The sequence below is a fragment of the Corvus hawaiiensis genome, chromosome 8 (assembly GCF_020740725.1).
Source record: "Corvus hawaiiensis isolate bCorHaw1 chromosome 8, bCorHaw1.pri.cur, whole genome shotgun sequence".
Classification (NCBI taxonomy): Eukaryota; Metazoa; Chordata; class Aves; order Passeriformes; family Corvidae; genus Corvus; species Corvus hawaiiensis.
In genome coordinates this window covers 20,561,540-20,578,133 of record NC_063220.1, presented here as the reverse complement: position 1 = coordinate 20,578,133, position 16,594 = coordinate 20,561,540, and the positions used below count along the sequence as shown (strand labels likewise).

Here is a 16,594-nt window from a genome sequence, read left to right as displayed (position 1 = left end):
TTGCTGGGGCCTTAGCTATTGCTGCCAGGTTGGTCAAATGCTGCATTCTGCCATCATGATGGTGGCTTCACCTGTTCCCTGAGGGACTTAGAGCTTATGGTATGAAGTCACAGGTCTTCCACAAGGTGTTTCGTGTCTGGAGAAGGCTGGAGAAGAGTATTAGCAGCACAGATACAGGCTGGACTCTGTGGTTGGAGTAGCTGTGGACAGCATGTTCTCCAACACAGCACACCATCCATAGAAAACTTATGCATGTGGTCACAGATCTGCTTCTCTCCACACTTGCTCTCCCTCCTTTTACTTTTGCTTGGTTTTGTATTTCCTTTGTTATTTTTTTGTTCACTTCTTTCTTTTTCTCTCCTGCTTTTGTCTCCTTCAAGTCTCCCAGCTCTGAGCTGCTCCATACTCCAACTCCTCCGCCTTTGCCTTTTGCGCGCCGCGCTTTGTCTCCAGAGGTGCAGGCGGTCACATCCGAGTGGATTGCTCTGACCGTGGGAGTGTCTCCCAGCACCACTCCTGCCATAACTCCTCCATTGCCTCCTCTGCCTGAAGCCTCCCTCTCTCACACTGACTATCTCTCGCCTTCTGCTGCAGCCAGCCCTTCCCCCACAGTCAGCCTCCACCATTCTCATCTCTCTGGCTCCTCGACTCCCAGGTCCATTAAATCCCCATTGCCCTCTTCCTCATCCAGACCTCAATCCTCTGCCCACAGTTTCTACCAGGCCACTCCACAAAGTGAAGAAAAGTTTGTTGACTCCCCTCCTCCCAGCATGGCCTACTCTAACTCCTCGCGCTGGGCAGTGGAGAGCCCCGAAAGCATCCTCGCAGAGCAGCGTGACACCACTGCCAGCCAAGCCTGGCTCCAAAAGACAGGAGAGGGCAGCAGCCACCCCGAGCAGAGTGCTCATGCTGTCCCCAAGATCTCTGCTGAGCGCTGCCTGAAACCATCCCAACTAGACATGCGTGCGAGCCCAGAAAGGAGACCTGTGGGTTCCTCTGAGGACAACCAGTTGTGTCAGGAGCTAATGGCTATTGTTCAGGGAGGTAAAACAGAGAAAAGAGACGTGAGGAAAGGTGATCTGGGAAAGTTTCAAAGCGGGGAAAAGAAGGTACTTCTCCTGCATGTGTGTGTGCTGCTCTGAATCGCTGATTTTTGTTTAACTGGTGGGTTGAGGTTTGTGCTGCTCTGCTGGCAAAGCAGAGCCAGTGGCTGCCACATGTCATTTTGATGATCCTAAGACATTCTTTCAGGGGTCACTAGTGGCATTCACTTGATAGCAGATCAAAAAGTTTTAGAAGGGGCTCAAGAGCAGTGTAGAGAAAATTATTTTAGAATAGACAACACAGGACTGACACAATCAGTCACATCTAGTGAGGTGATTGTCCCTGATAGTGTCTATTACCAGATGTGTCAGATGAAAGCATCACACAGGCCCCACTGTGTAGAATACAGACTATTTCATGCTAATCAGAGATTTTACAGTGTGCAGTGGATCATTGGTTATAGAATTTGTTTTGCTAAAGCCAAGGACCAAAAAGCATTTTAAACATCAGCCTGGCTCCTAGAATCACAAAAGGTGTCCCTGTTCATCCTGGAGCCTGTGGTTTAGTGAACCTTAGTCTGGGATGTACCTGACTAAGGGAGTCTTGATTGTTATCTATGTATTGAGAGGAAGTTATTACCTTCGCATTTCTAAAATTACGTGAAAGGCTCTAGCCACAAATGAGAATTAGACCTAGTGATGCTTTCCCCCAAGAGTTTTTTAGTTATATATAGCTGTATGTTACAGTTAGAGGAAACACAGAAGGAACTCTCCAGTAGCTTCTGCAACATATCTTCTGCCCTCAGTCTTTGTATAGGATACATGCCTTACTTTGCAGCTCTCTGTTGCCTTGGGGCCCATTGTAGGGTACAGCTAGTCCAATTACATTACAGCACCCCAATGCGTGGAAGTTTGGAGAATTTGAAATCATAGAATTATAAGTACTGTCTTGGATGCACTGCAATAGCCTCCATGACATACCCCAACATCTAGCCAATATTAAATACTGAGAAAACAGGGTTTCCAAGATGACATGTTTCACACTGGGAAAACTTACGACAAATAATTTGATTTCTGCTTGAATCATAACCAGAAGTCTACTGGGAGCTGTGTAAAGACTGTACTGTTTACCATCTAGATATATTTTTAGTAGCATTTTTTAGACTTAACCTGCATGTTTAAAACAGAGTGAGGTGGTCAGCTCAGACAAACCAAGTGGAAACTGCACTTGTCTTTGCATGGAATTACTGTTGCTCTGTGTGCTTCAAATTTACTGCATAGTAGATGCTCTTATCACTAGCAGTAATGGTGCCAAGAGAGTGTGTGCCAAGCTGACCAATTTTTCTTTTCTTCAAAAGACTGCAGACTCAAAAGTATTCTCTTCATCTGCTCCTCTTTCTTCCTCTACCCTCTCTTCCTCTACTGTCACAACACAGCCACCTCCCAGACTTACACGCAGAGTCAATAAGCCACAGGTAATCATCTTTGTTGATTACTCTTCCATTACTTAGAGTTGTTTCCATGCCACGCTATTGTTTTGTCATATGCTTATTTAGCCATTCATTGATTACACAGGTGAGATAATTTTCCTCTAATTTAGAATTTTTATTAAAAAAAGAAAATTACTTCCAGGCTGTGCAGAAGGGCAGGTATGGGCAAAATCTTCAGCTGCTGCAAATCTGCATAGATCAAGTCTAGGTTTCTGCTTGTTTGTACCAGCTGAGGATCTGTTTATCAGTTCCTCCAAAAGATTAACTCAGGGCTTACTTAGTTCTGACCTTGAGCTCCTACAGCTTGATTGCGTTATAATGCAGTGTCAGTGGCCTTCTCAGTAGGAATGGTATAGCACAAGAAAATTTGGTTCAGGTATTGTTTAACTGCCTGAGATAGGGATTCAGGGTTTGAGCATCTCAGAGCTGGGGCTAAGGCATACACAACTTTGTATCCACAATGGCAGCGGCCTGCTCTGATCTCAGGGAGGATTCTAAGCTCTATTGCTGCGAGCTACAAACGTTTTTAAAGAGGGATGCAGTAGTGTCTGTGCAGCACTGTGTCTGGGGTGCCCAGGGTGTGGGAAAGAGCAATGCTTACATCTGCTGGTGCCTCATCAGTCCTTCAAGGCAGCTTCCACAAGATGGCAATATTTGAAACAGTAAGTTCATAATTAGCAAAAACTGGACTGAATTTGTAGTGATGGGTATTGGGGAAGCAATCTTTGGCTTGATCAGTGAACCAGGCAAGTTGCTCATGCAGGGTGAATGTGGGAAGTAGTTGCCAATGTCACTTACTTTCTTGATTAGATTGAGAGAGAGAGAGCTTAAACCCTGAAATTTTCCTATTACCTTTCCTAATTTTCTTCCACTTGTCAGCTTGCACAACTTTCTACGAAACAACCACCTCCTGCTTCCCTTTCACTTTCAATATCTGTGTCCAATAGAATACATATTCTGCTTCATGTTAAAAATCCACAGAAGTTTCCTGTGTTGGCCTTTCTCCTGAGCTCTGACCTGCTTGGTCCTGCTGGTGCTTGCACTGGATATATGTGATCCAAAAGAGCAGGAGCAAAGAGCCACGTTTAGGCAAAGATGTTTCTCTCTGGTGATGATTAGCACACAGTTCTATTTTGGGTGTTCCACCTGGCTGTAATAAGACCCTGTGGCCTTTCTGTGGAGTCAAAGACAAGTCAATATTTATATTTTATATGCCTTGACAATCAGAGCATATTGTCAGTATCAAGTTAAAACTGTGTGACATTAGCAGTAGTCTTGACATCCTTTCCAGCTCTAGGTCTACAGTTGTTTAGGGAGCAGGAGTGGTATTTGTATGTGCAAATGACTTCTCATTATCTGTGTGACCCATACAGAGGCTGAGTTTCAGCAGAACTTCAGGTAATACCCTGGAGGCTTTTCAAAAATCTGTACCTCTCAACTGATTTTAATCAAATGAGAAAAGCACTTAGCAGACATGGAAATGAGACATTACATTTGGGTTTTCTTTCCATTAGTGTCTATCCCTGGTGTTTGAGGTACTTTATGATTTTAAATTTTAGTTTTCTTTCTCATTATAGAGAACCTGTCCAGACATGAAATCCTGACCCAGGGTTATTTGCAGGTCTAAGACTCCTTTGGTATAGGACTGGTATAAGGACTGTGTTCTTGCCTGTTCCATCAAGTAAAAATATAAATTGCATTGGTTCTTTAAACTGTGCTGAGGTTCCCTTTTGTTTGCTTTCACAGTCCAAACTAAAAAGAAAAAAGAGTTACCTCACAGCATGTGAAGATTATTTCAAGTATAACTTACAGATAACTTGTTTCGATATTCTAGTAAAATATGTTATTAAGGAGTAAGATAATCTATCAAATTAATTTATTTCAGGGAACCTGCAGGAATTTTCTAGTCTAATTCCTGTTCTACTCTGAGATCCTATTAGCGCAGTGTGACAGTCAGCAGTGGTGCCAGCAGGCGTGAGCAGTGCAGTAGCTTTGGCCCTGGGGCTGGACTGTGGCTGGGGAAGGCAGGATTGGCTGCACAAGGGTCCCTGTATCCCCAACAGGAGGGATGTTGGTGGGGACCCATCTGCTCCTTTGCACGTGTACAAAACCACTCCGGCAGAGTGGTAATTTCACCTGCTTTTGGCTGGTAGAGGGGAGAGTGTATGAGGTGGATGTTCAGACCCCATGTTCTCCAGCACAGACCAAATACCCTTAGCATGTTCCTTGCTCTGCACCATGTTCAAGGTAAACTTTCACCCCTCCAGTGGTTTTCTGTTGCTCCACAGATTCAGCACAGCAATGTTTCTGCTGAGTGCTTGCTGTCCAAGGCAGAGCTGCCCAGCCTGCAGCAGGCATTGGGACCTGCTTCCCAAGAGAAATGCATTTTTCTGCTGTAGACATGCCCTTCTGATCCAGGGTCCAGGGAGTCTTTCCACTGACTATGACAGCTTCAGGTTAGGCTGCAGCCTTTTCAGTGTCCTTTGTGAGAGCTCTTCGGCCAGATCTCCAATCGCTTTCACCAGAGCTGGGCTTGGTGTGTGCAGGGTTTTTCCTTTTGTTTTGCCTGGGCTGGCGAGGCCTCCCTGCTCTTTGCATTCTTTGCATTCACATGTGGGAGCATCACTGCTGAGTGCCCTCCTCTGAGGGAACACCAATTTGTCTGTCTGTCTTGTGTGTCTATTAGTCTGTTCTGTTTAGCTTCATCTTTGCTAATGTAGCTCTTTAACTCCCACCCGAAATGGATGGAAGATGCATAAACAAGAGCTGCAATGAATAGATGCACTGATGACCTTGAACTTTACAAGGAGCAGGGAGAGCACTGTTGAGCAGTCCCAGCATCTTTCTTCCTAACATTTAAAACCTGCCTTAGGGCTTTTCTAGGCTCTTAATGTAAAAGCTTTTTCTCGTAATTTTTCAAACTTGTGATGCTCTTTAGATCCCTCCCCAGAGTCCGTATGAGGTGGAAACACTGGCCAGCTGTACTTTAGGACTGACTGTACTGCATATTTGTATATACACTCTGTAGACATGGAGACATAGAGACTTAGCACTTGCTTAAGTTTATTCACTTAGTCTTAACAAGGCACATAGTGTGGCTGAGCAGGTAGAGGTTGAGATGCCCTCATGTGTTATGAATACTTGGTCACTTTTGGAGTCTTCAGCAGTAACAGTAACTTTTGGGGGAAGTCTTTTATACTTTGGAGCTGTGCCAAACACTTCCCAATTCCTCAGCCTCCTCTGGCACAAGGGAACCACCACTGTAGGTAGTACATGGACTGTCTAAACCCACATTTGAAGAGCATTTGGACATATAACACTTTTTTTCCCTTTAACCTCTTCCTTCCCTGAAAGAATAATGTAGTGTTTGGTTGGTTGATTAAAAAAAAAATTTCAAAAGTCACATAGATCATGCTATCAGGGTCACTTGTTTACATCAGTGGGGTGGTACATTTACAGCCTAAAACTATGGGATTTGATCTGGTCAGGTTTTCATCCTGTTTAACTAATACTGCATAGGTGCTTACTGTGGGGTGTTTCACCACCTCACTGCAGGGCTCTGCTGTAGACCTGGGAGTTAGTGCTTTGGTAGGAGCTGCCAGGATCTCTAGAGCAGAGGCCAGAGGGGATCCACTTAGTCATGTGTCTTGTCAGGAACTGGAAGCTATCGGAGGGCAGGGGACTGCTTGGCCTTTGCCCTTGCCCAGCTGCCTCATGGAAGTCCCTATGAGTATCCTGCCAGGAAAGGGAATGTGACCAGGGTTCTGATGCTGCACCTCCTGGTAATACACATTAAAAAGCCTGCACTGTGGAATATTCAGAGGCAGTGTCAATTTTTTCTAGCTTTCAAATAACTAATTTAATTCGTAGTTATTAATGCTTTTAGGAGGAAAAACTGCTCAGGGAGGTCACAAGTAATCAATGGGAAGTGGACCATGTGGTCTTAGGAGCTCATGGAGCAATTTCAGCAGTCAATTTATTGGTATGGAACAGAGAAGCACTTCCTTGAATTAAAAAAAAAAAAAAAACAAAACATTCTTACAGCTGCCTCAATATTAACTTTAAATTTTTTATTTTTTAATTTGCCTTTCAGGGCTGATGATAGGCAGGAGGGAGTTCCAGAAATCCTTTGAGGATTTCAGGCTCCACAGTAAATGCTTTGAATGCAAATTCCACTGCAAATAGTACATTGAACTTACATTTAAATTTCTTTCTATAGAAATATACATAGTAACAGAGCATTGTTTCATAGGGCAGTGATCCCCAATTCCAGCACCAGACAGTAGAGCTGACTACAAAGGAGTTTCTGTGGGGCTTGGTTGGCCTAGAGTGGGTCACAGTCCTTGAGAAAAAAGTTGGTTTGCTTTAATACAGTGATGAGCACAGCTCCAGGGGTTCAAGATGTGGTTCAGTGGAGCTTTGAGCTGAATGAGCTCATCACCCTGCACTTCTCCAAAGTCTTTGAGCATGCTTGTGCTGAAGGTGTCACAGACCTCTCTACTCTCTGCTTCTGCTCTGTCTCAGTGTGCCATGAGAAAGCAAGCTTTTTACTGGAGGGCACTGCTGAGGTGAATAAAGAGGAGGACAAAAAGCTTAAACTTGAGGCCTTTGAAATTTAGTTTCAAAATTGTGTTGAATGATCACAGAGCACGGCCATGCTCTGTACTTCATCCAATCCACTTTGCCAAGCAGCCCTGCAGGCAGTACACTAGCTCAGACATTCCATTTGCTCACAGCATGCACCTTGCTTTCAGTAGGTGTTTGAATATGTCAAAATGTGCAAAACCAGGCTGTGGATACCTGTGTATCACTTTTTCAGTGATCTTCCCCTTCCCCATAAAACCTCCAGCCTCAAACACTGATTTCCCTTTATGTGTCCTGGGACACAGTCCCTGTGAAGAGTTTTGACTAGGGAGTGAGTCAGGGCAGAGTCCAGCAGCTTCACTGGTGGTGGTGTTTGGAGCTGGGTTTTCCAGTCAGGACCTCCTCTGTCCTGAAGCTCTGCCTTGTTGTGGGAATTAATAGAACATTTCATATGCTTGCTTGGTACAGGGTAGAGTGATTTTGCTGGGGCGACATGGCATTGTGCCTTCGGAGGACCTGAGCTGTTGGTTTTTTTTAAAAAAGGAAAGCAAGTTGCTTTTCTCTTCGTTGTCAGTCATTGAGGATTTTTCTAAAAGCAGCAGCAGATGCCTTCCAGCATGCTTTTGACCTTCCAGTTTTGATCCTCTCAAGTACATGTTCCTGTCCATGTTCCTTTTCCCCTACAGGAATGCAGTTTTCCTATACTATTGTACCATTTCTGGCTGTAGCAGTGTCCATAACCTTCCACTCTGATTCACTCCCCTAAGCTTCTGTTTTGCTGTCACCTTTCCCTTGCAGCATTCTGTGTGCTGCAGTGCTGTTGTGTTACTGTAGCCTCAATGTCTCTTGTGAAGATGAAGGATCTTGCTGTCCAAAGAGTATGGTGTTGGGGTGGGGAGGGGAAGAGTTGTTAATTTTCTTTTGTTGTCTGCACTCCATTTACATTTTTTAAATTCTGACCAATATAACATCTGCTAAAATGTCTTCCTTATCATTTGCTTGGTGATCACACAGCCTTCCCACCATTCATTGAGAGCTGGACCAGATCTCACAGAGTCTGAAAAGAGCTATGTGGTAAGGCCCCTGTTTAACTCAGATGTGTAGTCCTAGACACTCTTCACCCAGACAGTAACAGCTCAGTAGAAATAAAATGCCAGCACTATTTTTAGTTGCAAAGTAGGTACGTATTTATCTCTTTGCATATATTGTTTGTTTGCAACAGAAGGGGAATTTAACAATTAGAAAAACTGTCACAGCCAATGAGAAGTTGGGCTAATTGTGCTGCCAGACCCTGGGTATAAGTTAAATGAAGCCAAATGCATGAATGGAGCAGGCCAACCTCACCTTGCATTCTTGAACTGACTTCATAGCGTTTGGAATGGTGCCACTGCATAACTAATTGCAACGTCTTATGCTGCTGCTTTTAAAAATATGTGTAAATGTATTTGTTACAAATCTTCAAACTAAATGCCAAATTCTTCTGTATCTTGCCTGTTTTTCCATGCTTACACCTGGATCCCTTCTGCACTCCACTACCTGGATATTTACCTGGATCTACAACTCTTCTTTTGTTTTTGTTTTTTTACCGGACTTACATGCTGCAACTGGAATGTCCCATCTCTTCTTATCTGTATTTCCCCTCCCTTCCCCCTGTTGACTGTCCTTTGGGTGTTCTTGGATGTCAATGCTGCCTACCACACAGGAAGCTGTTTGCAATGAAATCATAAACATTGCAGAAAAGTCTGTTCATTACTGCAGTACTATTTCTCAGCCTCTTGACTCTCGCCACAAGGTGACCTCTAATGACCATAAATCATCTCTCATCATTTCTCAGCAACCTCAAGCACAGCAGCAAGGAGCCAGCCCTGAGCGAAGTCAAACACCACGAGACATGTAAGTCCTTTTGGTTCCCATCTCTTCCAGGGGCCTTACTTCTGACTGGTGGTGAAGATAGGGAGGTATGAGACCTCTCAGTGTTTCAGAAGGTGAACTAGAATTATGTGAAAATGTCAGCTTTGCTTTAAAGAATAAAAATAGCCACATATCATCATAATGAGTTTCAGACTGTGCCCTTTCTGTCTGTATAGCACCTGAAGCAATGACTTCATGATCCAGGGCTGGGTCACCATTACAGAGACTGTCTTGGTGTATTTGTATCTTGAAGCTGGTAACAAGTTAATATCCACTGACTATACCTGATCATATGACATGGATCAATGTGTTCAATCCTGTTCTTAGCTTCTCACAGTACAGTGAGAGCCCAACACCGATGCCACTCGGTGCATTGCTGACCAGTTCCACAGGTGAATTGGTAGCTGAGAAACCAAGGCTGAGATTTTCAAAGCTGTTCAGTGGAGCTGCCACTAAGCTTGGTGAGACCTTACACTGATGGTTCTGAGAATAGCAGCCCGCACTGCGTGCTGGGGACTGATGCTCACAGCAGTTGGCTTCTGAAAGGAGCCTTTGCTTTCTCTTTATGCAGAATGGGAAGTCTCACATCAGCTCTATTTTCATGCTCCATAGGCAGGGGACCCAAGCCTCCCCAGATTTGCCCAAAGATTGTTTCCACTCCCTGAGGATCCTTTCTAATGAATACAGGGTGCCTGTGGTACAAGTGACATCTCAGGGCAGGATTCAGCCTTGGGTTTTGTTTCCACTGTACCTCCTCAGCCATGATTTATCCAGCAACCTTAGTGCAAGAGTAGGCAGTATCTTTTTCTAAAGTCCTTTGCTCTGCCATTTGGTCAATTATGGCTCTGCCTGTGTGCATGGGCAAGGGAACAGTTGTCTCATTTAGCCCAGGAATGAGTGTATCCAGGTTTTGGCTTGCACTCAATAGGGTGTCTGCAATGGTATGTTCTCTAGGTGCTACATTAGGAAGAACCTGGTTGGTTGTCTGTGCAGACAACTACATGGCAGAAAGGGAGCAGAAGCTCTCCATATATCCCACACAATACAGGCATGACATTTTTTACTACCGTGACCTTTTGATAATAGCGAATTCAATGTAGTTGGCTTCCACCTCTCAAAAGGAAAACACAGGTTCAGATTGCATTGGACAATATGTATTAGGAATTAAGGGATGGGAAACATCTCCTCCTGAAGGGGTGTCAAAGAAATCCAATGGCTAACATGTAGTATCTTTCTGGTTTTTAGAGTTAGCTACCAAGCCCTCTACAGCTACACTCCTCAGAATGATGATGAGCTGGAACTGAGGGACGGTGACATTGTCGATGTCATGGAGAAATGTGATGATGGCTGGTTTGTAGGTGAGTGTGACACTTACCTGTCAGCAGAGCTTTTGGGGATGAGCAGTTTTGCAGAGTGTCTGGAAGTTGCCTTCATTTGTGGGGTCAAAATGGTGAAAAAAATTGACTCAAATTTTTCCAAAATTTCCCATCTTTTCCCACCAAGAACATTAAAATTAGGCTGCAGGGTGGTGGAGCTTTGTTTTCCTTGCTAGGTCTCTAGTACTTCCTTCTTTATCTTCTTAGTACCTCCATTGCTCTCTTTGTCCTGAACCTTCTTGCTCACACAGGTTGCAGAGCAACAGGGGGAACCAAGAAAAACTGGATTTCTGTAGTATTTCCAAAGCTGAGGGAGCCATGACTAGTTACAGAAAGTGGCAAGTAACGAGGTGAAGGCAACACACGGATAGGAGTTGCAATCCATGAAAATCCAGCCTCAAGTGCATGTTTAGCAAAATCCTTTACCTTCAAGGAGTGCAAGTCTGGACAGTGTTCTCCATCTCAACATTTCAAATCTAGGTTTGCTATCTCTTCTTAAGGGAGATTAGCTCATTTACACTGAGAGGAGCTTGACTTCCAACCTATAGGCCCAGGAGCTTTCATCAGCACCTTATTAATTGTTAAAGGGGAAGACCAAAGATGATTAATAGCAGAATTAGTTGTGATCTTGTCTGTACCAAAAGGCTCTTTGATTAGGGCTCCTATTTAGTACTAGGAATCAATGTCTGCAGGCCAAAGAGGTTGCCACCTGTACCTTTTTAAATCCTGGAGCCTTCCTTGCATGTCTCCATCTTACTCTGTCTTCCTTGTGTTTTATTTTGCAACAGGTACATCCAGAAGAACAAGGCAATTTGGCACCTTCCCAGGCAACTACGTGAAGCTTCTTTACCTGTAAAATAACAGTGATCCCACCATGACAATGATGGGATTCCTTTTCAGATGGTGTTTTTAAACAATGAAGAAACAGACAATTTATGAATGTAATAGACAAGAGGTGAGAAGTGTTAGGAGGATGTGATTATGTGGTACACTATTGAGTTGAATGTGTAAGCCCTGCTTCCATGGAGTCAGGGTGTGATTTGTTTGCTGAAGAAGAGACAGTTTCTAGTTTACAGTGCTGCCTTTGTGTATTCCTCTCCCTTCCCCAGCAAGAGTTTTGATGATAATCTTAATTTGTACGGAGTACTTACCTCTGAGAAGGCTTCAGGGAAGCACATGGTATAGGTTTTATTTGTGTGTTGAGATAGGATAGTGCTTTGGGGCAGTACTCAGCCCTGCAGCTGCTCACGTTTGTTGGAACAGTTCAGGAGGCCAGGCTTGCTGCCCAGTTTCTGCCTTGCTGAAGACTCACTTTTCTCTGCCTTCCAGTTCCATAGAAAACCCCTCCTTCATGTCATGCATCTTAAGACCCAGCAGAGGCAAAGGACAGCTGATACAATTAAACTGCAGAGCTCTGTGTGGAAAAGGAGTTTGGGACTGGTGGTTTAATCCAGAGAGGTCAGCCAAAGCATAATGCAAATGTGCAAAAATCCCAAACCCTTGAAGAACGTATTACCAATCTCTGCAGGGTTTTTTCTTTTGTGCAGAGTGTGTGTGCGTGAGTGTATTGTGTGCATCAAAATAAACTGAGTCCTGTTTTTTTAAAGAGAAATCAGCCTAGCTTTGACATTTTTCTGCACAAAGAATAGAACCAATAAACAGAACATCTGTGAGGGCGAATCCTGTTTATGTGTCCTACGGCTGTTCACTTTCTCTGCTCCTCCTGCCCTGTTGCTGGCCCTAAAGGATCATACACCTTTTGCAGTATATGCTTTGGGATGAAGACTTTACTTCTTTCCCAGCATTAAATCTTAGAGGCTCTGATAAATCTGAGCAATGTATCACTGAGGGTGCCTTTTTTTTTCATTTTGGTTTCAGTGTTGATTGTAGGTCTCAAATAAATACATGCATTTTGGCTGCCTCTTAGTCATACAAAAAAGTCTAATCATTTTGGAAAGCTGTTCCCAGCAGTTATTACCAGTTACATAAATTTGTATTTCCTTAAGGGGAAAAAAAAAAACAACCATGGCTTGGCTGTATGTTTGCCTGTAAATCCACTATGAATACTCTTTTGATAGACTTTTTGTTATTAAGGAAAAGCATAAACAATACCAGTTCTATCAGACTCTGCTTCCTACAGTTACCGTACAAATAGCAAAGGGTTAGATTGCTATTTTGTCATAAGCCGTATTTAATAATATAAAATGCCTATTTTTATGCTGATGCTTTTATACAGATTTATTAAGAGTAAACTACAACTAACTGTTAGCACGACTTGCAATGTTTTGATAAACTAGCCATGCTCCTGGGTTTGAAATCAAGTAGGCTTGTCTTCCGTCTCAGCGGAAGAGAAGACTCTGTGTCTCAGAAGTTTGACTGTAAATATGTATATTTAACTTTGTACAGACAATGTACTTACCTTGTATAGAGAAATAATTTAAACACATTGAATGAAGGGAGGGACAAAAAGGCAGTTGTGAAAGGTTGGGATTTTTTTCCACTTTTATTTAAGTGATGGAATTCCATGTATGTTCACATAAAGAGTTTTAGCACAAAATATTCATTATGAAAGGGTTTCAGATATGACACAAAGCACCACTGTTTATTTTCTGCAGAAGATATCTTGATTCCTGCATCTTATTTATGGGGTTGTTGTTCTGCTTTGGGTTTGCCCTCCAGTTATTTGCAACAATGTTTAGGCCTGTTGCTAAGATTGGATAACACCAAATAAATCTATCCAGCAAAGTAACATGTTGATATTGATTGTATATAACATACTCATTTAAAGGTTAATTTTCTGTTCTTGCTCTTGCCAGTTTAAGTTAAACACACACACACACACACACACACACATAACACACGTATCCACACAAACCGCAACTTACTTTGTGTTGATTTTTTGTTTCTTATTGCAGTGGATTACTATTTGACAATTAATAAATGGAATTATTGAATTACTATTGTGTTTCTTGTACAAATTATTAAATAAAATCTACTCTGGTTGTTCCTGTAGCAATGCACTTTTATACTAGTGCCCTGCTGTGGCTGCCTTTGTATCCATACTGACCTGTGGGTGTTTGCCATGGGCTTTCCCACTGTCCTGCACCTGAGCATCCTGCTTGTGATTTGGCTTGAGCTCACCAGTTTTCCTTCCTGAGCTGTAGGCTGGCTGTGACTTTTGCTTAAACAAACCAAGGTGTAGAAGCAGAGGAAAAGCTGGTTTTCACACAGATCTTGCTGTAACATGGTGACAGGGTACAGTTGCTGTGGCATGCACAGGAGTGTACTTGGGAGGTCAGGAGTACCCCCCAGCCCACTGGTTCACAAAGGGTCTGTGTGACCTCAGATGAGAAGACCACCCAGGTTAAGCCAGACAAGAAACTCCAAATGCCAACCTGTGTAGGAAGGGGTGTCGGTTGATGTTGAGCTTACATGCCATGTGCATTTTTAACTCTGACTTGGGTCAAAAGCTTAAAGACACTGCCTTCTGGTAGCTGCACCCTGACATGGTGCAGGTATGGCTACAGCATTAACTCATGGGGCTTGTGCAAGGTCTGTGGTGATCATGTCATGTCTCCCAGCCCTGCAGCAATACACCTATCTGGGACTTTTTGGGTGTGCCTTGTGTAAGGGAACAGTCCCTGAAGGAGTAGAGTGAGGGAAGTGCTGAGCTGCCTGGGTGGGCTCACTGGGGCCCAGTAACATACGAGTACCCAAAAAATGCATCCTGCACCTCCACACGTTTGTCTCCTGCATGGTGCCTGTGCAGATCTGTGCTCACCTTGAAGATCGGTATTTCGCAAGGAGTTTTAACTTCTTAGAGACCTCTATCTCAGACTAAGCCAGAACTGGGCAACAGATTCAAACTGTGTGCTGATGCAACCAGATGGCCAAGCAGATAGATAAACGTCATGGCTGCACTCAATGATTTTAGGAAGTCAAACTATAAACAAGCCAATCCTAAAACCAAACTACCAGGACAGCAAAAGCCTCAAGCTATTTTACATGTTTTTAGCACACAGATACAAGCCCTTTTTTGTTTCACAAGTCACTTTATATAAAAGCCAAAGGGCAGCCTGATCATGGCTTTGCTGCAATGACAAGCACTGCTTGCCTTTGCTTTACAGCAGCCTGGACAGGGAGGGGAGAAACTCATCTGTATCTGCTGAACACTGGTATTTACTGATGTCACTCTCTAACCGAATCTAAGGTAAGGAAACTAGAGGTGCTAGTGACTGCAGAAGCTGGGCAAGCAGAGAGGAGAAGATGACCCAGCAGTGTGCAACAGCCCTCTGGAAATCCCACACACCCTGGGGCAGATGAGCTCTCGGTGTCACTTTCTTCACTGCCATGAGATGTGTAATGATGTGGTGGAAGAACTACTTCTCTTTGCTAGAGATGAGATTAATAGTCTGGATGCATGGATCCTGGAAAGAAATAGCCTGTGAAAAGACAAACTAATGCAGGAAAAAGGGTGCAGCCACAAAAGGGAATTGCAGAAGCAAGCTGTGCCTTGTGATGGGATCATTTGTGGCCGTGTCTTGTAGGACCAGTACCTGGGTGACCTGCATCATCCCTGTTTGCTGCCTGCTCCATGCTCCCCTGCTGTGGCTGAATCCCAGCTTCAGCTGCAGCTTGCTGCTGTTCTGCTTATGGGTGAGTTGTATTCATCAACTAAATAAGCAGCAGTGCTTGCACGCCGGTTGTAAATACCAGTGCCGTTGCTGTGACCAACCTCTCCCACTCGTCGACCACCAGATTACTGAGGGCTTAACGTGCAACTGGAAGAACTGTATTTCCTGAATCACAGCTAAGAAGGTTGGCTGAAAAAGCTGTATAGAAGAATTCCTTTTGTTGGTGGTACCGTGCTTAAGGGGCTAGAGATAAACAAAACGCTACCTAAATCAGTGAACGTGGGATAAATTAGCAGAAAGGTAATACCCTTCCCAGGCTCCGCCCTCACTCATCAGATCCTGGCGAGGAAACTGCAGGGCTTATTTCCATCGCCCCCATTAGGTTTCGGAGTTAACATTGCTCTAGGCTGGAGAGTATTTGCCTGGGAGATGCCACATCGGGGCACTCCTACGTGCGGCTGCCTGCCGGACGGTTGTCCTGCCTGCCAGCAGGGAGCGGGCGAGGGGGCGTCGCGATTCCCGACCCCGCCAGCCGCCCTCCCTCGGGAGGGCCTGACCCCGAAGCGCGGTGGAGCGGCTTCCTACCCGGGAAGGCGGCGGGGAGCGGGCGCTGCTGCCCCCGGGGCGGGCCGGGAGCCGGGGCGGGGCCGGGGGCGGGCCGGGCCGGGCCGAGCCGAGCCCGGCCGGTGCGGGCGGTGAGGCGGTTGGGGCCAGCGGCGAGGTGCAGCGCGCACATGGGGACGCACCGCATCGTGCTCTCGGGCCCCGGGCCCTGGGGCTTCCGCCTGGTGGGCGGCCGCGACTTCGAGCAGCCCCTCGCCATCTCCCGGGTAGGGTGGGCGGCGGCGGGTGGTGCTGGGGGCGGCCGGGGTCGACTCGGGCTGGCAGGTGGCACAACGGCAAAGCCGGGGCGGGGGATGGGGTTGTCTTTTTCTCCCCCGTTTTTTAGTTTGTTTGGGTTTTTTATGTTTCTGGAGAAATCAGTGGTGGCCCACGCAGCCCCTTCACCCGTAGTAGACCAGGGTCTTTGCTCCCCACCGAACCTCCCTCCTCAGCCTGTCCATGGGGACCCTGCAGGCAGCAGGAATCCCCTCAGCCCCTGGTTCGGGTTTGGCAGCCCACCCTGTGGGAACCCGTCTCACCGAGGTGGCTTGAATGCTCGTCCGCCTTTGCTTGCCATGTATAGTTAAGAGCCTTTGTTAACAGAAGCCGTGTTAAGGTGTGTTTATTGCCTCTGCCCGTCTCTGTTCAAAGTCCTTCTTGCTCCCCCTTAAAAAGAAATTAGTTAGGAAATGACAAAAATTTTGCATCGAAACAATTTTAGCGTTGTACATGAATTTTCCCTCCTCTGCTGCAGCGTTTGTCTGTAAGACGCCGGTGCTCACTGCCTCACTGTCCTGTCCACGTCCCCACCTGCACCCCAGGTGCTCGGCCCGGCCGGGAGCTGGGCCCTGCCCCGCCGCGCCCTGCAGGCCCCCGGAACCACGGGCTCGTGTGTGGGGCCTGAACCCCAAACTCTGTCCCTGCACGGCTTTGCGTGGGGTGCACTGCACAGA

At 45.3% G+C, this 16,594-nt stretch overlaps 2 protein-coding genes across 50 annotated transcripts in view; both read left to right on the top strand.

Moving 5' to 3' along the window:
* Window positions 1–13,362, top strand: part of SORBS1 (sorbin and SH3 domain containing 1) — a 167,002-nt gene extending 153,640 nt beyond the window's left edge. For 26 of the 46 annotated variants that reach the window (XM_048311184.1, XM_048311185.1, XM_048311186.1 and 23 more), the window contains 6 exons: window positions 381–1,109; window positions 2,402–2,518; window positions 8,132–8,191; window positions 8,820–9,010; window positions 10,274–10,386; window positions 11,193–13,362. In XM_048311184.1, the coding sequence (XP_048167141.1) occupies window positions 381–1,109; window positions 2,402–2,518; window positions 8,132–8,191; window positions 8,820–9,010; window positions 10,274–10,386; window positions 11,193–11,260 (1,278 nt within the window). In that variant the 3' untranslated portion in view covers window positions 11,261–13,362. The remainder of the gene's footprint in view (window positions 1–380; window positions 1,110–2,401; window positions 2,519–8,131; window positions 8,192–8,819; window positions 9,011–10,273; window positions 10,387–11,192) is intronic. The other 20 variants (XM_048311206.1, XM_048311220.1, XM_048311219.1 and 17 more) reach the window with 10 other exon arrangements.
* A 2,341-nt stretch (window positions 13,363–15,703) lies between these two features.
* PDLIM1 (PDZ and LIM domain 1) overlaps window positions 15,704–16,594 on the top strand; it is a 44,350-nt gene continuing 43,459 nt past the window's right edge. For 2 of the 4 annotated variants that reach the window (XM_048311242.1, XM_048311240.1), the window contains exon 1: window positions 15,707–15,868. In XM_048311242.1, coding sequence (XP_048167199.1) covers window positions 15,773–15,868 — 96 coding nt within the window. In that variant the 5' untranslated portion in view covers window positions 15,707–15,772. Of the gene's footprint in view, window positions 15,869–16,594 lie in introns of all 4 variants that reach the window. The other 2 variants (XM_048311245.1, XM_048311243.1) reach the window with 2 other exon arrangements.